This window comes from Protopterus annectens, chromosome 12.part0 (assembly GCF_019279795.1).
Source record: "Protopterus annectens isolate FY-2018-M chromosome 12.part0, PAN1.0, whole genome shotgun sequence".
Taxonomy (NCBI): Eukaryota; Metazoa; Chordata; order Ceratodontiformes; family Protopteridae; genus Protopterus; species Protopterus annectens.
The window spans coordinates 1521854959-1521881168 of NC_056746.1; the positions used below are offsets into that span (position 1 = coordinate 1521854959).

Genomic DNA, 26210 nt, shown 5'->3' on the forward strand with positions numbered 1-26210 from the left:
TAATTCAGCGACTGTAGAGCAAAGGTCACTGAAGCATAAACATGCTTACTGAATCTGTCCAAGGCCCTGGACTCCATGTTAGGGGGATGGACAAAAGAGCTCTGCTATGCAAGCTCTTTTTTCATGGCCACCACCACAACCATGGCATCAACTGAAGCCCCACTGCTCCAGTGTGTCCTGTCCTTGTGAGGGGTTAGAAATTTATCTGTACACTTAGGGATAGGCTCCACAGGATCTGGTAGTTTCCATGCCTGGCAAGAATCAAGGCCAATAAGTTCATCACCAGGCCAGATCTAACAGCCTCCAGGGACACAGTCTCCACTTAGGAAGGTCTATTGGAAGACCAACTATCTTTTCATTTTAAGAGCTCAAGAATGTCTCCAAACGAGACGGCTGCAGGTGATGATATGGGAAACCCTTCCCCTTCATCAAAATCAGTGTCTTCTATGAGAGATTCCTGAGGGGAATGCAAGTGTCTTCTTTTACACGTTCTCTTCTGAGGGATCTTATCAGCAGGATGGTCTGGTGAGATATCAGAAGTGTTGGAGGAGTCCTGAGGGACTGTCTGGAGACTTGGACGGGCTGGCTGCCTCAGTGGAATGTAGGAATGAGGCTCACAGCAAAGACCCAAAGGAGATAGACTGATCTCATCTGACAGGGGTAGGAATGTCTTTTCTCTAGGTAAAGAGAACTACAATCTCGACAGCAGAGGAATGAATGAAAATGACATCACATTACGCTTTATTTTTTTACTTTTCTTTTTCAGGGTGTCTAAAGCCAGAGTACAACCTGCACTGGACATACAGACTTCAATATGAGAGTTAGGTATGTCTTCCCTCACCAGCATGTGAGGGAGGCCATCCGATCCTTTGGAAATAATTATACCTGGTTCTCCCTTAACTAAGAAAGGCATTCATCCATCCCTAGCAGATATGCTAGACTCACAACCCATAGTGGCATCCCATGGAAGAGCACCACAGGGGGTCTGAAAGAGGAAACAGGTGGTCCAAGGACTCCAAAATGGCTACCACAGAGTCATCCAACAAGGACTGGATGGGAGACAGAGTAAGGCAGAACCTGCTTCAGTCACCTCTCTTACCATCTTCCTCTTCTTTGGAGGTGGTGGGGGTATATCTGAGTTATCAGTAAAATTATCTATAGCCAATTTTGTAAGGATCTTGGGAGCTGGGCCTACTTCTGTTTCAGCTGTGAAAGACAGACAAATACTACAAGATTTAATGCTGTGCGACTCCCCTACACAAAACAAGCTGTGAGAGAATCTGTCTAACACACAGGCACTTTCCTTTTCTATTAGAAATAACAAATGTAACAACAATAACTTTCAAACAAAAATGGAAGGAAAGTCCCCAAAGAGTTATTAGCTGCCCAAAAGTTCAAACAACTGAAAATGCAGCAAAGACTGAATGCCTGAACTCTTCAAAGGCAAGAAAATTATGAATTTTGGCATTCACACATCTGATTTTATTAAAAGAGTATGCCCAAGCTCCCACAAACATACAGTGAACATGGAAGGTGCTCAGATGTGTTTGTATACTGTCTGGATGTCCACTCCTTGGCAGGATACTTCCAATATAGCTATATGCAACAGTGATCTAATGATGAACATCCTAAGTTAGTGATTGAAAGAAACAACATTAAATAAAAACCCAACAGCAAGCAACTCAAAACACTGACAATTAGCATCAGGATACCATAAACCAGTATTCAGACAAAGTACATATCCTCAGGTATCTGTAAGCCAAACTATCTGCTGTACTTTTGGTTACTTCAAGTAAAGTAGCAGTACACCAGATATTATTTATATCATACACATTTATACCTAAACAATGTTTTATGTGAATAGTTGTCATCAACAAAAAATAAACAACATGGTACAGATGGAGAGCACAGTCATAATGTGTGTTTTTTCCTTTTTTAAATGAGATTAAAAGTACACAGGAACAAAAAATAGAGGCAGTATGGAACTAAATGTGCATAATTTTCTGCCATACCTGAAGGCCAATAGATAATCTGTTCACACCAGCATTCTTAAACTCTGTGAGCCTTGAAATAGTTGAAGAGGTAGGGTTTGCCTCCAATGTGATCTCTGCATTGTATGGAATATGAGCCCACTTGGCAATTGTATCCAAGATGGCAGCAATGGTCTGAGGCTCAGCCAGGCTTGGGGTGCCACCGCCAAAAAACACTGATGTAACACTGTGAAATAAAATGAAAACAGGAGTCTGTTGATTCTGTAAGCACTACAACCCACTATTTTCTGAAGCATGCATTTGCCTGACATTTACAATTTTCCTGTTCCACTTACATTTGTACATTACAGAAAACTAGTGGCACAAGCAAAGATGCATAATAAGAAAGCCTGTACTATAAATACTGTTGCCTTATGACAGTATCTGAATTATTTCATTACACAATGAAAATAACTATAATGACCATAACTAACCAGTTATGTAACAATGTACTTTTTTGCTTATTAAGTTATGTTATTTTTTTTACTTGTACCTTTTTTCTGTCTTCCCTGCAAACAGACCATAGACAAAATTGTCTCTGAGCACACATGTTTAGGCTAGTACTCACACTCCCATATTGCTCTTTGGTATGTTGTGCCCAAAATGCACAACAGAAGATATATGCAAATATCTGCATAATGACATGCAAATTAAATGTGGTAGGGAAATTAAGTCATAGGTTCATAGTTAAGTACTAGGCTAACGGCCCTGGAGCCAATGCAAGCCTAGCCCAATAGTGTTCCCAATCATCTGGCTTACCAGACGTTAGTTCCCTGTGCCCCTATCTAGCAATGCAATTGAAGTGATCCCAGTGGTGAATTTCCTATTTCCCATCCACTCATCAAGATTTCTCTTGAAGAGGTTCCAGTGAGGTACTCTGCTTGACGTGAATGGGGAGTTTATTCCAGAGTATTGGAAGTCTCTGGGTTGGGAACCTATCCCTCCAGCAGGTTCTGTTTAATGTGGTGATATTGGAGCGAGTAGCAAAGAGGGATTGGGATTTTTTCACATGAAGCATGTCTAACAAAACTGGGTCAGACATGGCTCTGTATGTCAAGTAGAGATCGCCTCTAAGTAGGTGATATGAGACGGAGTAAAGTTTAATTTTTTTAAGTCTATCTGCATAAGGCATGTGTTTGAGTCTTAAGATCCTCTTAGTGAGGAACTTCTGTGGTCTCTCCAGTTGTTGGAGGTGTCTAGTGAGGTACATGCCAAATGGGGCATTGTACTCTATAATGGGTCTGATCAGGGATGAGTAGATATTTATTTGGTCATAGCTCTGGCCACTCCTGAAAGCCTGGCTGTTTTGGCCAGCATTACCATTTGTATTAATATTAATTTCACTTAGTATTAGTGGATACCATTTTAAAAGCCTTATAGTAACTAACTGGTGGCAGTGAAACTACCTTACAGTCTGGACAGAAGGTAGCATAGCTAGTAAATCTGTACCAGTATTTCCCAGGTATGTAGGTGTGTGTGTATGCAAATTAAATCTCAAAGAGTGTGCGTGTGTCAGCTACTTGAAGCAGGGACACGAAGCACTGGTTTCAGAGACAGGGTGCTGGAGGGCTTGGCTTGGACACTCGGCAGAGGACCTAACCCTACAGCTATGGCAGTGGGAAGTCTTATTGAGGACTTGGAGAGAGACAGATAGAGACATCCAGACCCCCAGCTGAGTGTGTTCCCTGTGTGAGCTTAATGGAAATTGTGCTTGATGCAGAGGTCGGCATCTGGAAATACTGAGTGTATCCATTTGTATTCCAAGTGAACGTCCCTCTCCAGTGTCAGTGGTGAGGATTCAGGCACCTTGATTTCTGGCCCACAGTGGGGACATCACAACTTGCTGCAAGCCTTACTACTTCCAGGAGAGAGAAGCTTACCTTGGCTGTGGCAAAATCTCTTACATCCATCAGTGCTTGTTGGCCAAGACAGCAGACATACAGACAGAGAATAACTCACTGTAACTTTGTTAATAAGGAGCTACTTGATAGGTTCAGAGTAGACAAGGATATTACAAAGGTCATAATGAGTATGAACCCCATAGGGGTAAAGGAGGAATGTGTGGACTTCCTAACCCTGTAGATACTAAGATATTAATAGCCCACACTATACTTTTCATGGTGACCTTCCAGACACAGAATAGACACATAGAGGGTATCTCTCAGACTTCTGCTTTGACAGTACTGCAGCAGCTCTTGGATGTACTCATGACATATGTGGATATGTACAACTATTTCCTGGTGTTACCTATGGACTGAGACAGGACTATGCAAGCCTCTTATGAGGTGGCATATTTCCCGGTTGTACTCGGTGCAACAGACTGCAAACATGCTGCAATTAGGGCACCCTCTTGTCCACAGAGATAGTGGTACCATAATAGGAAGGGCTACCACTCCATCAACTGCCAGGTAGTGTGATGCATGGAGGTGCATTACCAGCACCTCTACCCTGCATCCTGACAGTGCACACTAGCTCACTCTGCCATCTTATCCTGCATGGTATGATGCCCAGTGGTCATCATCTTGGTGAGTGGAAAAATATTTGTTTTTTTTTTATCTACTGTACAGGTAAGTGGTTATTCACAGTAAAATGTATTACTGAATACTAAACCAATTTTTCTTTGTTTTGTCTCCCCCCTTCTCTTTATCTCTGATGCTGGATATCCACTACAGCTATGGCTCATGACACCAGCGAAAAATCCAAGTGGAGCTGCAGAAGACACCTATAACACATCTATGTTCCAGACCTGTATTATCATCAAGAGGGTATTTGGTCTCCTGAAGAGCTGTTTCAGGTGCCTGAATGAGTCTGGGGGTGCCCTTCAGTAAGGCCTAGTCACTCTGTGCCAGACGTTTACTGCATGTTGCATTCTGCATAACATGGTCATGTGCTGATCTGGTGGCGAAGTGACCAGTGCTGTTATTGCAGCTCCAAGTTCCAGTATGACTAATGTTAAGCAACCGTGCAGAAGTAGTATGAGACACGATGCGACAGGCTCATGCATGGTATATGTCTGTGCAGAAAAAGAGGACGTGTCCAGTCCGGAACTATAGACCATGACATTCAGGTTACTTTTTCCTTTCTTGTAAAAAAACACATAGTATAATTGATTAATAGGTTCATAGGTAGGTACTAGGCTATTGGCCCTAGGGCCTACATAAGCCTAGCCAAAGGTACCCTGGCTTTCGCCACCCATGAAAATTATTTTCCTGTGCCACTGTCGAGCAGAGCCACAGAAGTGATCCCTGGGGTGAATTTCCTATCTCCCATCCAATCATCAAGATTTTTCTTGAACAGTGCTAATGAGGAGCTTTGTTTGATATAGATAGGTAGTTTGTTCCAGAGTATGGGAAGTCTCTGGGACAGGAACCTATCCCTCTAGCATGTTCTGTTTATTGTGGTGACGAGGTTTAGGTCCATAGAGCGTGTAGCTCGTAGGGATTGGGATTTCTTTAAGTGGAGCATGTCTAAAAGATCTGGGTTTGACATAGCTTTGTGTGTGGCAGAGAACGCCTCTGAGTAGGCGATATGCAATGGAGTAAAGCTGCAGTTTTTTGAGACGGAATGCACAGGGCATCTCTTTTAGGCCGGTAATCCTCTTTGTGAGGTATTTCTGTGGCCTTTCCAGTTGTTATAGATGTCTTGTGAGGTACATACCAAAAGGGGCATTGTACTCTATAATGGGTCGAATGAGTGACGAGTAGAGGGGAACAATGACCTCTTTTTTCCTGGATGAGAAACCTTTTGTGATGAGGTGTGCCACATAGAAGGATTTCCTGACTACTGTGGTGATGTGATTATCAAAGGAGAGACTACTGTCCACCTGTGTCCCAAGGTCTCTTATCACACTTTCGGTGTTAAGTAGACTACCACCTATGTGGTAGTTCATGGGTACTGAGTTTTTACCAAAAGGAATGACAATGCACTTTTTGGCATTGAACTTGAGGCCATGGCTTTGACACCAGGCATCTGTCTCAGCAAGGCCCTTTTGTAGGATGTCCACATCTTTCTGAGTTTTGCTTATGGCTCCTAGTTTGCAGTCATCTGCAAACTTCATTAGCCAAAGACCTTCTATGTTGGCCTGTACTTCAGAGAAGTAGATACCAAACAAGCGAGGACCCAGGACTGAACCCTGTGGTACTCCACTTGTCACTGGTCTGAAGCTGGATTTGGAGTCTGCTACTTTCACAGTGTGGGTTATGTCAGTGAGCCAGTTGGCAACCCATCTTGTGACATAGAGATTTATACCTAGTTTAGTGAGTTTATCTATAATTCCAGAGTGGGGGGATGGTGTCAAAAGCCTTGGCGAGATCTAGATAGGCTGTGTGAACCACCTTACCCTCATCTACGGCTTTGGTGACTGCTTCAAAGAAGTCTGTCAGGTTTAGGAGACATGATCTGCCTTTTACAAACCCGAACTGGGTGGGGTCCTGAGTTTGGAGATTACCAATGTCATTGTTTATAAGTTCCATGATGATACGCTCCATAGCCTTGCAGACCAGGCTTGTTAGGCTAATGGGGTGGTAGTTTCCGGGGTCTGTGGTGGCTCCCCCTTTGTGGAGTGGGACAACTGTCACTGTGCGCCATTCAGTGGGCACATAGTCTGAGATGAGGCTATGATTGAACATGGTACTTAGGTGGGGTGCCAGTTCGTTCTGTAGTTCATGTAGAACACAGCCTGGGATGTCGTCAGGTCCCATGGATGCTGTGTTCTTGGCTTTGGATAGTGTGTTTTTTACCTGTGCAGCCGTGATTACAGGAACTTTGCATTCTTCTGGTATAGAGATGGGCCCTTTATGGGATGACAGAGGGGTAAAGTTAGCACTGAACCTATCTGCCAGGATGTTGGCAATATCCGTTGGTTCTGTATATTTAGTGCCATTGTGCTGTAACTCATAGCAGATCTGAGTGCTGCCATTGAGATTCTTGACATAGCTATAGAATGCTTTGTGGTTGTCTTTAGAGTCAGTGGCAATTTTGTTTTCATAACTAGCTTTGGAGAATTTTATGAGGGATCTCAGCTTCTTACCGAAGCTGACCAGGGAGTTTCTCCAATCATGGGATTTTACTCTTTTTTGCAACAGTTTCTTTCTACTGTTGTAGAGTTTATTTATGGCAGGGGACCACCAGATTGGCTTCCTTTTTTTGGAGGATAGCATCTTGATTCTGTTAGGGATTGCACGATCCATGCACTCATGTAAGTGCTTATAAAGTGCATTTGTGTAGGATTCAGCAGTCATACCTCTATTGTCCGTCAGCATGGGTGTCGTGAAGTTTGCCACTTCTGTCTTAAGAAGCGTGAAGTTGGCTTTGGAGAAATGTTTTACTGTGGTTTCCCTAATGGTGGGTGGGGGAGGGATGTGGATGTCTAGGGTGATTAGCTTATGGTCGGATCTGAACAACGAGGAATTGACTTCTGGTGTGGAGCACCGGTTGCCCATGTTGGTAATAACCAGGTCTAGGATATTGCTGCCCCTGGTAGGGGTGTGGATAAGTTGATCCATGGCATTGGAATTTATGAATTCCAGAAAACGTTGAGCACAAGAGTTGGTACACGAGTAGTTTTCCCAGTTAATGGTAGGATAGTTGAAATCGCCCATTATTAGGGTGTTGGGTTGTACCCTAACATTTTCCAGTGTATTAAGAAATGAGGAGTGGGAATCCTGGGGCATGGTGGGGGATCTGTAGCAAGCTACAATTTGGATTGCGGTCTTGCCCAGAGTTAGTTGCACTTGGATAATCTCGGATGCATTATGCTGAGCAACTAGCCTGGAGGTGTGGATATCCTTAATGAATATGGACACGCCTCACCCTTTAGTGTTTCGGTCCGGGTTAGGTGGCCGAAAGGTGTGGTATGAATTATAGCCTGGTAATGCAGGTGTACTCTCTGGAGCCTTGAACCAGGTCTCTGTCACTGTACAGATGTCAATGTTCTCCACTTTAAGGAGTGCCTCGAGAGAGTGCATTTTGAGGTTTAGACTTCTAGCATTGAGTAGCAATACCCCCAGATTCTTCTTGCCTGTACCTGTTACGGTGGTGAATTTGTCATTTGAACCTTGCCTAAAAAAGGCACCATAGGGGTGGCTAGAGCCTTAGCCAGTATCCAGAATCCCAGAGGTGACAGGTGCAGGTCATCTTTGGCAAAGCATCGTGGCTTGTCCATCATGTCATCCCAGGCAGACAGATACTGGATCCCCTTAGAATGACACCAGAAGCTTAGCCAATTGTTGAAGTCAATCATTTTGTCCTTGTACTGTGGTATCATTCTGGGTGACGGCAGGATGCTACTCAGGGCTAGGGTCATACCTGCCTGGGCTACAAGATCGGATAGCTCCTCCATGTCCCTTTTCATGTAGTCCAAGGAGGTACGTCTCAGGTCATTCACACCAACATGGACAATGACAGAGTCATATTTGTACTTGTCGTGGAGTGACCCAAGTGCATGCGTTATGTGGCGGATCCTGGCACACGACAGGCAGCTGACAGTAATTTTCTCCTTGTTTAGCATGGTGAGTGGAACATCAGTGTGCCTGATTATAGAGTCACCTATGACTAGAGTGTTGGGTACATTGTTACGCCTTATGGGCTGTGGTTGAGTGGCACACTGAGTTTGTGGGCTATGTGTCAATTGGGTTGTGTTGGGGGGGGGTTGCTTGTGTTTCTGCTTTGGAGGTCCCTGTTGCTTGGGCAGGTTTTAACTGAGAGCCTCCGCGAATGTAGGTGTGTGTTTTGTGTTTCTATGTGTGTGTTTTGGTGGTGTAGGTTTTGAGGGACTATGTGCTGAGTGTGGTGTGGTGCAAGTGTTTACCTTCTCCTCAACTGTCTAGTCCAGTCTTGGGTGAAGAGAGCTTTGCTTCCAGTTTGGCTATATAAGTGCATCTCTCACAGGTTGTAGTGTTGGGTGGTAGGAGGAGAGGGTTGTCTGTGTACGAGGCAATTACTGCATTGCCCCAAGATGCCCAGATTCATCAGGTAGACAGGAGAAAACACTGGGGGCTGACCCTTAGACATGCCTGGATAGGTGCTTATTTGTTAAGCACTAGAAACTGTTTTCCTCTAGACAGTGAGGAAAGTTGTGTGCTGTAGTAATTTGTAGCTTATTTAGTGCTTACAATAAGTTCTGAACAAGTGCTGAAACAAAAAACTGGCTAGTTCTAAGAAACAAAATTAAGCTAGAAGGCTTCCCTCCAACACAGAAAGGATTGGGCCCTAGAAGCCTACAAGTAGTCCTGGACACAGCAAATCTATATCCAGCCTAGACTACCCACAGGAAAGGCAAGAAACAAGCTTAGAAAAAGTTTTTTTTTTTTTTTTTTTTTTTTTTTTTAGTGGAAAGAGAGAAAGGAGTAGCAGTAACTAAACTGATTGGCCTTCTCAAATGTTTTCCCTGTACTGGGTAGAATGAGGTAATGAAACTAGACTGGGAGGAGGGTCCCAGATCAAATTTACACTAGGGGTGGGCAACTGCAAAGCCACCAACTATAAAAACACTATACCAACAGGTAGGGAGGGTGGGAAACAAACTGCAGAAATGTTTCTCACAGCTGAAAAGCAGCAGTGAGCCTTTAAATGAAAGTTTTAAACAGCTAAAGGAGCCTCTAGAAAAAAGAGTTTAACTGCAACAAGTTATCATGATAATATTATAAGGTATGCAAGGTAAACAGACTGCGGTGGTGGTGCTGCGGTAGCATTGTCGCCTCACAGTAAGATGTTGCCCCGTTCGATTCTCAGTTTGAGCGTCTTCTCTGTGGAGACATGCGTGAATGGGCATACCTTCGTTGAAGGTTGTGCGTCAGGGCCGGCAACTCAGCACATAAAAATCTACTGTCAATCATTAGCGGACCGGAGTACCACTGTGGTGACCCATAACCGGGAAAAGCCGAAAGAGACACACACACACATGCAAGGTAAACAGTCACATTTTATAGTCAACTATAGAGGATATTCCACATCTCTGTGGCCCTGACCATAAAAAGGCAAAGCATGACATAGACTTCAGTTACAGATATTAAGAATGCTGGGAGTCATAGTAGCTGTCATGCAGCAGAATATTATAGCACTGTTTGCTGTCGGTTCTCAATGTTAAGGGCTTGGTGCCATTCAGTGCCAACATAATTATTACTGACAGAGACTGATGCATCACAGTTTCACTGATCAAGAGATTGTGAGTCACTCTAATGACAGTTAAGACAGTGTGTGGATCTTGAATGATGTGTATTACACACACACACATGAAAGGCTCATTAACACCATTGTTTGAAAACAGTGTGATAGAAAGTGAAAAACCAGAAGCCATATTCTTACCCCGCAGACAGCAGCAGGTACAATACACAGTGCATGTGAAGCAGCAAAATCTAATCTAAACGTATGGGCCCTGAGGAGAATATAATGATAGTGTGGTGCCACACCAGTCAAACATGATGCACACAGTATACATATTAGGCTATGCTGGTCAGTGCATGGTTAAAATGTACTGTCCATCAAAGACTACCACATTTACCACAAAGGAGGGAAGAAGGAGTGGGTTACAGTCATCATGCACACAGTTGACTAGGGTGACAATGACACGTCTGTTGACACACACTGGGTAGGGGGGGATATTACAGGGATCTGAGATTGGGACATAGATTCATAGGTTCATAGATGTATACTAGGCTAACAACCACTAGGGCCCTTAAAAGTCTAGCTGTGGAACACAGATTTGATAAATTTGATTTACAGGGGGTGATTTACTGACCATCAGAGACATAGGAGACAGACCAGGGGTGAATTTCTGATTAACCATCTATTGGTCCAAGTTGCTCTTAAATAGGGATAGTGAGGAACTCTGCATCACGTGGATGGGAATTCTCTGAGAAATATATCTGTCTCTCCAGCATGTCCTATTTATGCTGCAAGCAAAATTTAGGTCTTTTAATCTAGCAGTTCTGGTGCTGTTTGTTTGGCAATTATATTCAAAAGATTCATCAAATCTGCGTCCAGGGATGCCTTGTATGTCAGGCAAAGTTCACCTTTCAGAAGGCTGTATGATACCGAGTAAACAGACAAGGCTTTCAGGCAGTATGACACTGTGTTTACTCCCTCTATTCTTTTTGTAAAGAACTTTTGTGCACATTCAAGTTGCAGCATGTGTCTGGTCAGGTACATTCTGAAGTGAGCATTATGCTCAATGATGGGCCTGATGAGAGCAGAGTACAGTGGTATGATGACCTCTCTGCACCTGGATGCCATGCCCCTACTTATAAGTTGAGTAACACAAAAGAATTTTCTTACGACCTTGGACACATGTTCGAAGTCTAGGTTACTATCTACACAAGTTCCCAGATCCCTGACTAATGAATCAACTTTTAAAAATGTTTTACTGAAGACATAATTACCCAGGGTGGCAGACTTCCCAAACGGTACTATAATGTATTTCTTGGTACTGAGTTTTAAGCCATGGCTTTGGTACCAAACATTTGTCTGTATTAGAGCTTCCTGAATGGTAGTCTCATCTTGGGGATTCAATGACTGCTCCCAGTTTACAGTCATCTGCAGACATGGTCAGCCAGAGGCCTTTAAAATTGGCTTTGGCATCCGAGAAGTAGATGCCAAAGAGGAGTTGGCCTAGCACAGAGCCCTGGAGGACTCCACTGGTGGCCTGCCTCTTTCTGGAGGTGGCCTCACAGATTCTAACTTCCTGGGTCCCATCAGTGAGTCAGCTAACTATCCAGTATGTTATAAAGGGGTTTATACCTAGTTCTGTAAGTTTGTTGACAATGCTTGAGTGGGGTATTGCATCAAATCCCTTAGCTAAATCTAGGTAAGCAGTATGCACAGTTTTCTCCTCGTCCATTACCTTAGTGACCTTTTCAAAGAAGTTCACCAGATTCAGTAAGCATGACCTCCTTTTGACAAGGCCAAACTGTGATGAACCCAGTGCCTGAAGGTCTCCTATGTATTTGTTGATAATTTCCATGATTATTATTTCCCAGACTGATTGGATTGCAGTTTCTGGGAAATGTTGAAGGTCCTCCCTTACAAAAGTGGATGACCATCCCAGAGCTCCACTCACATGGCATAAAGCCTGTTTTAAGACGGTAGTTAAATGATGACTACAAAGGGTCTTGATAAGGTGCATTTCAGACTATTCAGGAGGCATCATGGGATGTTATCAGGCCCACTGAGGCAGAGTTCTTGGTTTTGAGTGCAGCCAAGTACTTGCTCCCTAGTTATAGTTGGAAGGGTTATGTTAGAGGACATTATTAGGGGGGTGGTTGGAGTGAGAGGGAGGTAAAGTTGGATACACTAACAGGTTTGCTATATTACTAGGTTCAATGAATAGCACCAGTAACAACCAGTTCAGCTGTGTGATGCCCTTGAGGTTTCTGACATAACCGTAGAAGGCCTCATGGTTATCTTTCACCTGGAAGGATTTCTTAACTTCAATGTTGGCTTTGCTTAACCTAATTAGTTCTTTTAGTTGCCTATTTACTTTGATGAGAGAGGTTTTACCTATATGGGAATTACCCTTCCTGATTTTTGCCATAATTTTTTTCCTTTATGTTGTATAACCTTTTTATTTTCAGATGCCACCAGGGTAGTTTGTTTCTGAAGCTAGTTCTGGGCTTAGTGTAGGTAAAGCAGCCTCTATGCAGTCACTGACATGGTTGCACGGAGTTTATGAGAACAATTCAGCATAGGTTAGTGTTTTCTCAGGGTTTGGAGGGGGTATTTAATTTTGACAAACCATCACTTAATAATAGGTAGCTTTCCTTGGAATAGTTAAAAATATTTACTGGTTTTAATTGGATTATGCAGCTGATTTTGATTGAGACAGTTTTATGGTCTGACCTTATCAGGGAGGAGAGACATGGTGGTGGGTGCAGCATTCACCCATATTTCTGAACATGTGGTCCAATATGTTGGAGCCTGTAGCAGATATATTCACTTTTTGGTCAAAGGTGTTTGCATTCTGAAGTCCAGGAATCTCTATGCCTGTACATTTGAGGCTTTGTAGGATTCCCAATCTATAGAGAGATAAAGTCTCTCATGAATAGGGTGTAAGTGTCTCCAGCAGGTCCAGGTATGTATTCTGTGTTTCGTGGGACATGGAGGGTGACCTACAACTGTCTAGGATATGGTATGGAATTTTGTCTATGCTGATCTGCATGTGGAGAAAATCCAGCATGTCATCCAGTTTGACCACCCTAGAGGTATTCTTGTTATTGATATATATTGAGACAACTCCTTCTTTAGCCCTTGTCTGTGTAGCTACTGATCTAAAAATGGGGAACCACTGAAAACTTGCACTGCCAGGGTACTCTCTGCTGCTTTAAACCATGTCTCATTAACTGCACAGATAACTATATTCTCAAATGTGAGAAGTGCTTGGGAGTGTAGTTTTTTTTTTTTTTTTAGACTCCTGGCATTGAGCATTAACACCATCAGGGGGATTCAATGACTGCTCCCAGTTTACAGTCATCTGCAGACATGGTCAGCCAGAGGCCTTTAAAATTGGCTTTGGCATCCGAGAAGTAGATGCCAAAGAGGAGTTGGCCTAGCACAGAGCCCTGGAGGACTCCACTGGTGGCCTGCCTCTTTCTGGAGGTGGCCTCACAGATTCTAACTTCCTGGGTCCCATCAGTGAGTCAGCTAACTATCCAGTATGTTATAAAGGGGTTTATACCTAGTTCTGTAAGTTTGTTGACAATGCTTGAGTGGGGTATTGCATCAAATCCCTTAGCTAAATCTAGGTAAGCAGTATGCACAGTTTTCTCCTCGTCCATTACCTTAGTGACCTTTTCAAAGAAGTTCACCAGATTCAGTAAGCATGACCTCCTTTTGACAAGGCCAAACTGTGATGAACCCAGTGCCTGAAGGTCTCCTATGTATTTGTTGATAATTTCCATGATTATTATTTCCCAGACTGATTGGATTGCAGTTTCTGGGAAATGTTGAAGGTCCTCCCTTACAAAAGTGGATGACCATCCCAGAGCTCCACTCACATGGCATAAAGCCTGTTTTAAGACGGTAGTTAAATGATGACTACAAAGGGTCTTGATAAGGTGCATTTCAGACTATTCAGGAGGCATCATGGGATGTTATCAGGCCCACTGAGGCAGAGTTCTTGGTTTTGAGTGCAGCCAAGTACTTGCTCCCTAGTTATAGTTGGAAGGGTTATGTTAGAGGACATTATTAGGGGGGTGGTTGGAGTGAGAGGGAGGTAAAGTTGGATACACTAACAGGTTTGCTATATTACTAGGTTCAATGAATAGCACCAGTAACAACCAGTTCAGCTGTGTGATGCCCTTGAGGTTTCTGACATAACCGTAGAAGGCCTCATGGTTATCTTTCACCTGGAAGGATTTCTTAACTTCAATGTTGGCTTTGCTTAACCTAATTAGTTCTTTTAGTTGCCTATTTACTTTGATGAGAGAGGTTTTACCTATATGGGAATTACCCTTCCTGATTTTTGCCATAATTTTTTTCCTTTATGTTGTATAACCTTTTTATTTTCAGATGCCACCAGGGTAGTTTGTTTCTGAAGCTAGTTCTGGGCTTAGTGTAGGTAAAGCAGCCTCTATGCAGTCACTGACATGGTTGCACGGAGTTTATGAGAACAATTCAGCATAGGTTAGTGTTTTCTCAGGGTTTGGAGGGGGTATTTAATTTTGACAAACCATCACTTAATAATAGGTAGCTTTCCTTGGAATAGTTAAAAATATTTACTGGTTTTAATTGGATTATGCAGCTGATTTTGATTGAGACAGTTTTATGGTCTGACCTTATCAGGGAGGAGAGACATGGTGGTGGGTGCAGCATTCACCCATATTTCTGAACATGTGGTCCAATATGTTGGAGCCTGTAGCAGATATATTCACTTTTTGGTCAAAGGTGTTTGCATTTACGAAGTCCAGGAATCTCTATGCCTGTACATTTGAGGCTTTGTAGGATTCCCAATCTATAGAGAGATAAAGTCTCTCATGAATAGGGTGTAAGTGTCTCCAGCAGGTCCAGGTATGTATTCTGTGTTTCGTGGGACATGGAGGGTGACCTACAACTGTCTAGGATATGGTATGGAATTTTGTCTATGCTGATCTGCATGTGGAGAAAATCCAGCATGTCATCCAGTTTGACCACCCTAGAGGTATTCTTGTTATTGATATATATTGAGACAACTCCTTCTTTAGCCCTTGTCTGTGTAGCTACTGATCTAAAAATGGGGAACCACTGAAAACTTGCACTGCCAGGGTACTCTCTGCTGCTTTAAACCATGTCTCATTAACTGCACAGATAACTATATTCTCAAATGTGAGAAGTGCTTGGGAGTGTAGTTTTTTTTTTTTTTTTTAGACTCCTGGCATTGAGCATTAACACCATCAGGTCCTGTTGAGTTGATTTTGTTAGGTCAGTAGGTTTGTCAATTTGGCATTGTCAAAAAAAAAAAAAAGGCACTATGGGGACAAGCAAAGCCTTAGCCAGTATTCGAAAGCCTAAAAGGGAAAGGTGCAGACCATCCTTGGCAAAGTAATGTGCTTATTGACCATGTTCTCCCAAACTGACAGATAATGGGTCCACTTAGAATGACACCAGAAAGACAGGTAATTGTTGAAATCAATCGTTTTTTTTTTTCATATCATGGCACCATCCTCAGTGATGGCAATATGCTGCTCTGTGCCAGGCTAATACCAACCTGAGACACATAGTCTGAAAGCTACATAATGTCTCTCTTCATATAGTCCAGGGAGGTACCTCAGGTCATTTATATCTATGTGGACTATGACAGAATCATACTGGTGTCTGTGACATATGACTTGAGTGTATGCATGACTAGGTGGATCCTGGCTCCAGATAAGCAACTAACAGTTATTTTCGCTTTGTTCAGCCTGATTAGAGGGGCATCAGATTATCCTACAATGCAGTCTCCTACAACGAGAGTCCTGGGAAGTGTGTTTGTTTGCCTTACGGGCTTAGTGTTTGGGGCTCCACTGAGAGTGACAGTATGTGTGATGTTAGCTGTTGTTTTTTCTGAGAGCCTTTGGTCTTACTGAGGCATAGCATTGACAGTGGTGGTCTGGGTGATCTTTGCTGTTTAGGAAGATTGCATTTAAGTGCCTCAGCATATGTCAGTCTGTGTACGGTGTGCTATGTTAAGTGAATCGTGTGTCTGTGGTTTCAACAACCTTGTGTGGACATGTATGTGAAAGTTTAGCTTCCAGTGTCACTGTATAATTATACCTTCTGCATACTGTGTTTGACTCTAAGGATAAAGTGGTTGTCAGTAAACATGAGACAATTGCTACATTGTTTCAAGATGCCCATATCCACAAGCTGGATATAGAGAAGTCAGAAAATTGCATATCTATAATGTCCAGTCCTTTGATTTGTGAGCTACAGGGGGGGGTGTACTGGTGTTAAAAGGCTATTAAGGGTGCTTTGTTTGTGCAGACTAAGGAGGGTGTTTTATTGGGGCAGATTGCGATAAATAGTACTAAATTCTACTATAATGTTTACACAATACTGAATTCTACTAAATCTGCAGGTATTGCCTCTCGAGGCCCAACTAGCTGCTCTAAGCTGGATGGCACACAAGCTATTTGTACTATATTATTGCTTTACAGCTTATAGTTTTATAGATCGTACCACAGAGAAAATTTCCTTTCTAGGTGTTTGCTGCTGTACAGGGCACTGCTATTTCATGCAAAATTTATAACAGCACAGAAAACTAAGTAACTCAAGCTGGCAGGCATTTTGCATAATTTACTACATCTCCCTGTGAAAGGATAAGGATCCCACTATGTGACTTTGGTCCAACGCAGAAGGGGAATTTCTGAGGCTAAGGGTACACCATGTCATACACAAGTTCTTTCCTGTGATGTGCTTGTGGTGCCACTATATGATGGCAATCAACAGCCATTATGTTGGCTTGTTGCACTCGTGATGTTCCTTCTGACAGGAATGGGATGTGATAACAGGAAACTCATCTGGATGAGGTCTGCATATGAGACTTCCTGCCAAAGGACTAGAAGAGGTTATGTACTCACTATAACGTTCCATCTGAGTAGGTAGACTTTATTTGTCTGCAACCTTTGGGAATCGGATCCGACCCGGCAATCTTTCATAGCTTAGATCTGGGCTCCTAGCTCCTCCCCTTCACCCATAATCCCCTGCCAACCCTGACTGACCTCAGATCAAGTTTGCCCATAACCAATAAGGCTGAGAAAGGAAACTAACTACCTTCCTTAAAGGGCAGAGTAAAAACCTCTGGCCAAATAACATCCGAAGGTCAGGGGGAGGGAGGGTGGGACGGCTGCAGACAAATGAAGTCTACCTACTCAGCTGGAACGTTATGGTGAGTACATAACTTCTTAATCTGAAGTAGTTAACTTCATTTGTCAGCAGCCTTTGGGACAGAGTCCCCAGCTACCTGTACCTTGGGCGGCCTTCATGGAAGGATGTTCCAGAGCACTGCAGAGCCAAAGGATGCTCTCCCTCTAGAGATAATATCCAATTTATAATGATTGATGAAGGTATGAGGTGAAGCCCAAGTGGCTGCTGAGCAAATATCATCCAGGGGTACTCTAGACCGAAAGGCAGCAGAAGTAGACATGGACCGAGTAGAGTGGGCACGGACTCCCAGATGTGCGGGCATGCCAGAACTTTCATAAGCCAAAAGGATGCACTGTGAAATCCACCCTGACAAGGTGACCTTCGACACAGATTTACCTAAGTTAAATTTGGCAAAGGAGATGAACAACTGGTCGGATTGTCTATGACCAGCCGTTCTATGAATGTAAAAACGTAGCAGTCTATGCACGTCTAAAGAATGCAGTTTGTATTCTCCTTTGTTCTGGTATTCAGGAAAGAAAATTGGCAGATTAATGGATTGGTTAATATTTGCCTCGGAAGCAATCTTAGGAAGGAATGAGGGATTGGTCCTGAGGTAAACCCTATCCTTGTGGAAGGTCAAGTAAGGAGGTTTTACACATAGGGCTTGAAGTTCAGAGACCCTCCTAGCTGAAGTAATAGCGACGAGAAAGGCTGTTTTCCATGACAAATGTTTGAGATCAACTGAAGCTGCAGGTTCAAAGGATGGAGCTGTCAAGTCCTGAAGTACTAAAGTCAAATCCCAGGGAGGCACTACTTCCTTTATTGGAGGTCTGAGTAGGAAGGTGCCCTTCAAAAAGGTCTTACAGAACTTCGTGGTGATCAATGGACCCAGTTCATGTCCCACGTGGTAATGAGAGATAGCTGCTAGTTGAACTTTGACTGTGGAAAAGTTAGCCCCCTGATGAAAAAGCCCTGAAAGGAAATCCAAAACGGCAGGAAACAGAGCTGTGAAAGGGTCTAGGTTCTGACGCTCCGCCCAAATAGCGAAACGTCTCCATTTACTCCTATAGACTTTCCTAGTAGAAGGCTTGTGTGCTGCTACTAGGATAGCTTTAACTGGGAAGGAGATACCGGGAGTCCTAGCTACGAGTGGAACTGGAGCAACCAAGCCGTAAGCTTGAGATTGTCCAGGTTCGGGACTGGGAGGCCTAGGGGGTGGGAAATCAGATCCGGGAGGGGATCTAGAATCCAAGGCGGATTCACCAGATGAGACCAGAGGTAAGGGAACCAAGCTTGACGAGGCCAGAATGGGGCAATGAGGATCATTTTGCTCCCCAACCGACTGGCTTTCTGTAGAAGCTTCAGCATCAGAAGTTGAGTGGGGTAAGCATAGAGTAGACCGGGAGGCCAAGCATGCACCAGAGCATCTCTCGGGAATTCCCCGGCGGAGGGAATTAGAGCGAAGTAGCTGCTGCATTTCGTGTTTGAAGGAGAGGCGAAGAGATCACAACAGGGTTGTCCCCATACGGCAAATATCCGCTTCGCTACCTGGGGATTGAGAGACCACTCGTAAGTAGGCAGTATAGTGCGACTGAGTTTGTCCGCCAGGATGTTGGACCATCCCGGAGTGTGCATTGCAATAAGAAAGCGGTTGGTGGAGATCGCCCATTCCCACACTCTCATAGCTTCTCGGCAGAGTGGGTAGGACCTGGTTCCCCCCTGTTTGTTGATGTACCAGACCACAGACATGTTGTCTGACTGAAATGCAACTGTTCCTGTAGGGAGAAGGCTCTGAAGTGCTTGCAACGACAACAGCACTGCCCTCATCTCTAGAACATTTATATGCATTGAGGTCTCTGTATTGTTCCAAGTGCCTTGGACCGTCCTGCCCGCATAATGCCCCCCCCACCCAAGGCGAGAGGCGTCCGTGGTCACCGTGGTGAGTGGAGGGGCCATGGAGAAAGGGCGTCCCGCTTGGAGGTCCAGTGATTGTAACCACCATGCGAGAGCCCTTTTGCAAGCCTTGCTGAGGGGAATGGGGTGACGGAGAGGGTATCGACGGAAGGACCATTGGACTTGGAGAGCCCACTGCAAAACCCTCATGTTCAGGCGAGCCATGGGGAGCAGTGTAATTGCGGCCGCCATGGAGCCCAGCGCCCTCAGGACCAATCCCGCCGGGGGAACCGACAATAGTAAAATGGCCCGCACATGTAGCCTCAGGGTGTGAAGTCGCTCGGTGGTTAAGAAGGCTAGTAAGTCGTTGTGTCTAATCCGGCCCCGATAAAGCCTATCACCTGAGTCGGGTTGAGAAAGGATTTGTCCATGTTGATGGTGATCCCCAGCCGGGGAGCAAGGTGGAGAAAGTAATTCCTGGCTGAGTAGAGTAGATGCCTTGTTGGGGCGGTCAGGAGCCAGTCGTATAGGTATGGAAACACCTGCATTCCCTGGAGCCTCAGGTGGGCCGCTATCACTGCTAATACCTTGGTGAACACCCTGGGGGCTGAGGTGAGACCGAAGGGAAGGACCCTGAACTGATAATGACTGGCTCCTAGCCGGAAGCGGAGAAACCTCCTGGATCGTTTGTCCATCAAAATGTGGTAATACGCATCCTTGAGGTCTATAGAGCACATCCAGTCGCTCTCCCGCAACAGGGGGAGAATGGATTGAAGGGTGACCATCCAGAACTTTTCTTTGGTTACTGACAGGTTCAGGAGGGAGAGATCGAGGATTGGCCTTAGATCCCCTGTCTTTTTTGGCACCAAAAAGAACCTGGAGTAGTAACCTGATCCAAACTGGTCTGGGGGGGACGAGTTGGATGGCTCTTTTTCCTAAGAGCAGCTGAATTTCCGCAGCTGTAGCCTCCCTCTGATCGGGTGGGACGTCGGGAAGGCGTTTGGGTTGGTGAGGGATGTGAGAAAAGGGAATTTGATATCCTGTGGATATGATGCAAAGCACCCAGCTGTCTGTTGTGATGGACTCCCAAGCTGCCAGGTGCCTCGAAAAACGTCCCCCGACTGCCAGAGAGGAGCAGTCGGGCAACCCCTCAGGGTCGCTGGGTGGGCCGGTCAGAGAAAGCTTCTCTGGACCCACCATTCCTCGGGCCCCCTCTGCCTCTAGGGCAACGTCCACCCTGTCCTCCTCTGCCACGGAAGGACTGGGGATCCGGAGCGGACTAGGATTGTTGTGACTTCCGGAACCACATCTTCTTCTGTCCCTTTTGGTTCTTGGAGAAGGACCTCTGGGGAGCAGAGAAGCGGACTCAGACGGTAGACAACATCTTCCCGTCCTTTTCGCTCTAGACCAAAGTCTCGCGAACGGTCTTGCCAAACAGGGCAGAATCATCGAAAGGGGCATTCGCAAATGACGCCTTGAAGGGTTCCGCGAAATCGCAAGACGACGCAGCTTACTCTTTGATAAGGTCCTGCTGCAGTCGAATAACATGTGCCATGTAGTTCAGAGACCTCAAGGAGAAGGTCACTGAACTAAAAGCACGCTTCCCTAAATGGTCCATCAAACAGGACTCCATGCTCGGTGGATGGACCGAGGGACTCTCCTGAGCTAATTCCCTCTTGGTGGCTGCCGCCACCAACATGGCATCTATGGGGGGACCCTTGCTCCAATGGGACCTCTCGGAGGGCGGACTAAGGAGCTTGTCCGGGCGTTTTGGGACTGGCTCCACAGTGTCCGGCTCCTTTCACGCCCTAGTGGTAATAAGGTACACTAAGGGGTCGGGTGGAGGGGACACCCAAGAGGTAGATGGGCCTGCTTCGAATGCTTCCAGGAACACGGATTCTTCCGAGGAAGCCCTGGGGGCAGACCACCCCCCTCTTATCCTGAGAATTTCCATGATGTCTCCGAAGGAGACATCCTCGGGGGGTGACCTAGGGGAGCCTTCCCCTTCATCCAGCTCAGTGTCAACAGTCAAGGACTCGGGGGAGTCCACGTGCCTCCTCTTGCACTTTTGCTTGTGAAGGACATCCTCGGGGGGGGGGGGGGTTGTCCGAGGACATCTCACCAGCCACGTCCTGTTCCAAGGGAACGACCTGGGACAATCGCAGCAGGCTGTCCCTGGGGCCGGGTGATGGAAGCCGGACCCAACAGAGAGAGAGTGTGGGGCGGAGCCAAAGCAAGGACCGGGGGCCTGGAAGCACTCGACAGTGCCCTCTCCACCACATTGAAAGCCGAGGGAGAGACGCTCTCTCTGGGATCCGAGAGCAGACCTTCGCTCGGATCCGATGGATGGATTGGGGTTGGCGCCAAAGCCATCGGATCCGACGGACCAGTGTGCTCTGACCTACACAGAGCCGAAGACACACTGATTCCCTTGGATCCGACGCTCAGCTCACGGCTCCGAGAGTCCGGATCTGACAAAAATGGACCCGACAGGCTCGAGGGAAGGGTCGGCGCCGACCCACCTCCGGCTCCAAGGCTGCTCGGGTCCGAAGGCTCCGAACCCGGGAAGCGGGTCAGAGAAGGAGCTATCAGGGCAAAGAAAGGTGTCGAGCTCCCCCCCCGGAGGGGGGGGAGGCATGAGCACTCCCATCTGCAGTTGGGCCTCGAGAAACCTTTGCATCATCCGGTCCAAATCTGCGTTGGAAAGGCTGCGAGTCGATCTCGACAAGGCCACCGAGGCTGGCTGGGAATGCCGCCTCGATGACCTCGACGGAGATCGGGTCTCCTCCTCCTCGGGGCCCGGTGAGAAGCATGGAGACCGAATCCGAGAAGGGGGAGACCGGAAAGCCCTGGAGGGAGAAGACCGCTTAGCCGAGAGGGCCGAAACGGAGGCCTCGGCCCGCCGCTTGTGGTGCTTCTCCCTCCTTTTTTCATTCCTGGCCTCCCTCTCCTCCTGAGCTGCAGTGGGAGTTTGAGTCCCGACCGGAGGGAGAGAGGCAGGAGTGGCCACCGAAACCGGGGAGGAGGCCACAGAAGCACCGGAGGCCGAAGCCGAATCCAGGGGCAAAAGTCCCGCTAGGATCAGCTTCGAACTCCGGTCCTTCAGTGCCCTGGGGTTGAACGCCGCGCAGATGGAACACCCAGAAGAAAGGTGTTCAACCCCAAGGCACCGCACACACCAAGTGTGGCCATCCGCTGGGGAGAGCTTATGGCCACACTCGGTGCACTTGGAAAAGATGGGTTTTGGGGCCTCAGACACTGTAAAGTAAAAAACACTCGTTAGGCCCCAAACAGACAACACACAGAACGCTACGACCAGTAAAGGAGAGGGAGGGTAAATTTAACTAAAAAGGTATAAAACTAGGGTAGTTTAGTCCAAAAAAGGGAACCTGACCACACAACACTCACTCATACACTTAAGGGGATAATAAAAAATTGAAAAACTCTCACAAAAACCCTACGACACTAGGAGCTCAAAAACCTAGCTGCTGACAAGAAGCGTGGCAAACTAGATCTGAGGTTAGTCAGGGTTGGCAGGGGATTATGGGTGAAGGGGAGGAGCTAGGAGCTCGGATCTAAGCTATGAAAGATTGCCGGGTCGGATCCGATTCCCAAAGGTTGCTGACAAATGAAGTTAACTACTTCAGATTAAGAGTTGTGGCCTCCCACAATGAGTAGTAGTGCAGGGTGGTACACATTCAGATGAAGCTTGTGCAGTCTTCAATGTCCCCCTGTGTGGCCTCTTAGTCCATGCCCCCACCTGACCACAGACAGCAGTGCTAGTGAATGTAGTGATGGTGACACTGGCAATCCTCCTCATGAAAGATGACCTGAAAGTGCTGTCTGCCACCAGAAACCTCAAGCTCACTGGTCTCCATGTCCTCTGAAAAGCCACAAAACATGGCAATGAGGTCTTTACTGGACTGGGTTGTAGCATTTGTTTATTGAATCCAAGTATTACCCACATGTTAGGGTAGCCCTGATAGGTTGTGAAATCGTGGGGATACTCACTTCAGATACAGTGTGCAAGTCTGTTGTTGCACTTGGAAAAGAATGTGTTTCCCCTCATGGCAGAAGCTGTCCCTACAGCTGTTGTAATTTATGGTTACTCACATTTTCACAAGTATTTTTTCCATACTTATGTGTCTGTAGAAGGTTCATACACATTGAAAATAAAATTTTATGTAACTTTTTTATCATTTTCTATGTATTTTACTCTTCTCACAAAATTCTCATTTAAAGTTTAACATATTTACTCAAAGGTTGAGTGAAACTATAACAGTTGTAGTCAACCCCTGGCACAGTGCTTGGTTAGAGAAGCTTGACAAACTAGGTTTGCATGCAAATTATTCTAGTTTTGCTGCCATCATCCTTGACTATGTGTTAAACACTTTTTGATCTTGGATAGTAGATTAAACAATTGGTGCCTGCTTAGTTGTAAATGGTCATATTCAGATTAACGAGGCACTAATTACACTGTTTTCAGTTGTCTTACTGACACTGATATCACTGAACGAGAATCTTGATAATGGGCTATTTAAATCTCTTCATTAAATGCATTTATTTATTCAACTTTGGTAACAAAGTAATACATTCATCACAAAATAGTTAACCTGGGGGGAAACAAAGGCAGATTTACTTATTTTTTTATTGTCTGGAGGGTGCACCTCTTTGCCAGTTTCTAGAAAATTCTACTCATTTGACACGCAGTTAGACGAGAGGGTTGGATGAGAAGTTAGTGCATTAACATTATTGTTATTATTATTATTATTATTATTATTATTATTATTATTATAATAGTCCTACTGTAGCAAACATTACGGATAATTGCTGTGTTTTGTTGCTTACGTAGCAGGTAGATTTTGTGGAGTTCATTTGGAGAAGCAATGCACTATATTGAAAAATTGGTTCTTTACACAACTTTATTCTACTACAAAGCTGGATATTATACGTAAGTGAACATTTTTATGTTTGATTTGTTATTTAAGATGTGATGAATTATAACTATCATCTTTAGTGCTGTGTGCCAGATAATTAGGAATTATATATTTAGAAAAATGTTTATAGCAATGTTTTTATGATTAAGTAGTGTAATACCCTTTAGTGTAGTTTCATTTGTGCAGGTTACCAGTTTGTGTGAGCAGTTATTTCAGTATGTCTGTCTGTTGATATTTCCTCAGATATTCAGTGTTTTTTTAGATGTTTGGTGTCGTCAGAGTGGCTAAATTCTTTTGGACACGTGGGATTTGTCACAGGCTTTGTACACATTTGTATATTTGTGTATGTAGCTAAAATTCTGTGATTTTATATATGTGTGCGTGTGTGTGCATATGTATATATCTACACACACATACTCACACACGCATACATGCATGCATGTGTACATATCTGTGTGCATCTGTAGGGTTCTGTTTTTTTTTTTTTTTTGTTTTCTTTTTGTTTCAATTTAGTAGTTGTCTTGTACATGTTGGGCAGGAATGTTAGTATCCAGCTGTAGCTTCCTGATAATAATCTTACTATCTGGTGATTAGCTTATGGTCAGACCTGACTAACGAGGGGGTGACCATAGGTGTGGAGCATCGATTTCCCATGTTGGTAATGACCAGGTCTAGGATATTGGAGCCCCTGGTGGGACTATGATTAGTTGATCCAGGGCGTTGGAATTTATGAATTCCAAGAACAGTTGGGCAAAGGTATTGGTACATGAGTAGTTTTCCCAGTTAATGGCAGGGTAGTTAAAATCACCCAGTATTAGGGTGTTTGGTTCTATCTTAATATTTTCCAGTATGTTTAGAAAGGTGTACTGCGAATCTTGGGGTATGGTGGAGGATCTGTAGCAAGCTACAATTTGGATTGCAGTCTTACCTAGTGTTAATTGCACCTGGAGAATTTCAGACGCATTGTGTTGTGCAACTAGCCTGGTGGTGTGAATATCCTTGGTGAATATTGACACTCCTCCACCTTTAGTGTTTCGGTCCTACTTTGGTGGCCGAAAAGTGTGGTTAAGAGTTGTAGACTGGTATTGCAGGGATGCTCTCTGGAGCCTTGAACCAGGTCTCAGTTACTGCACAGATATCGATGTTCTCCATTTTTAGGAGTGCCTCGAGAGAGTGCATTTTGAGGTTTAGACTTCTAGCATTGAGTAGCATTATCTTCAGATTTTGCATGCTTGTACCTGTTACAGTGGTGGTTTTGTCCTTTGAACTTTGCCTAATAAAGGCACTATAGGGGTGGCAAGAGCCTTAGCCAGTAACCTGAATCCCAGGGGCGACAGGTGCAGACCATCTCTGGCAAAGCATCGTGGTCTGTCAATCATGTCGTCCCAGGCAGACAGATATTGGATCTCCTTTGAATGACACCAGAAGCTTAGCCAATTGTTGAAGTCAGTCATTTTGTCCTTATATTGTGGTATCATTCTGTGCGAAGGCAGAATGCTACTCAGGGCTAGGGTCATACCTGCCTGGGCCACATGATCTGAGAGCTCTTCCATGTCTCTTTTCATGTAGTCCAGGGAGGTACGTCTCAAGTCATTCACTCCAACATGGACAATGACAGAGTCATATTTGTATTTGTTGTGGAGTGACTTGAGTGCATGCGTTATGTGGCAGATCCTGGCACCCGACAGGCAGCTGACTGTAATTTTCTCCTTGTTCAACCTGGTTGAACCAGGGCCTGTATTTATATCACATTTGTATTTGAGGTGATTTCAGTGAGACATTTACAAGGAGCATAACATATTTATAAAAGTTATTCATTGGTGTATACTAGACTAGTGACCACTATGGCCCTTATAAGCTTAGCTGTGCAAGCCAAATTTGAACTAAATTATTGATTTTATAGGGGGTGATTTACTGAATGACTCTGTCTTTTCCAGACAATTTAGCCAGACCAGGGGTAAACTTCTGATTACTCATCCATTGGTCCAAGGGTGATATTGTAGCGTACTGGCTCACTGGCAGTTTCGCGCAGGGGGGA

The 26210-nt window shown here is 44.9% G+C and overlaps 1 protein-coding gene across 4 annotated transcripts in view; it reads right to left on the minus strand.

Moving 5' to 3' along the window:
• Positions 1-26210, minus strand: part of RSAD1 (radical S-adenosyl methionine domain containing 1) — a 2083664-nt gene that overhangs the window by 1187458 nt on the left and 869996 nt on the right. For all 4 annotated transcript variants that reach the window (XM_044090484.1, XM_044090485.1, XM_044090486.1 and 1 more), the window contains exon 4: positions 2013-2217. In XM_044090484.1, coding sequence (XP_043946419.1) covers positions 2013-2217 — 205 coding nt within the window. The remainder of the gene's footprint in view (positions 1-2012; positions 2218-26210) is intronic.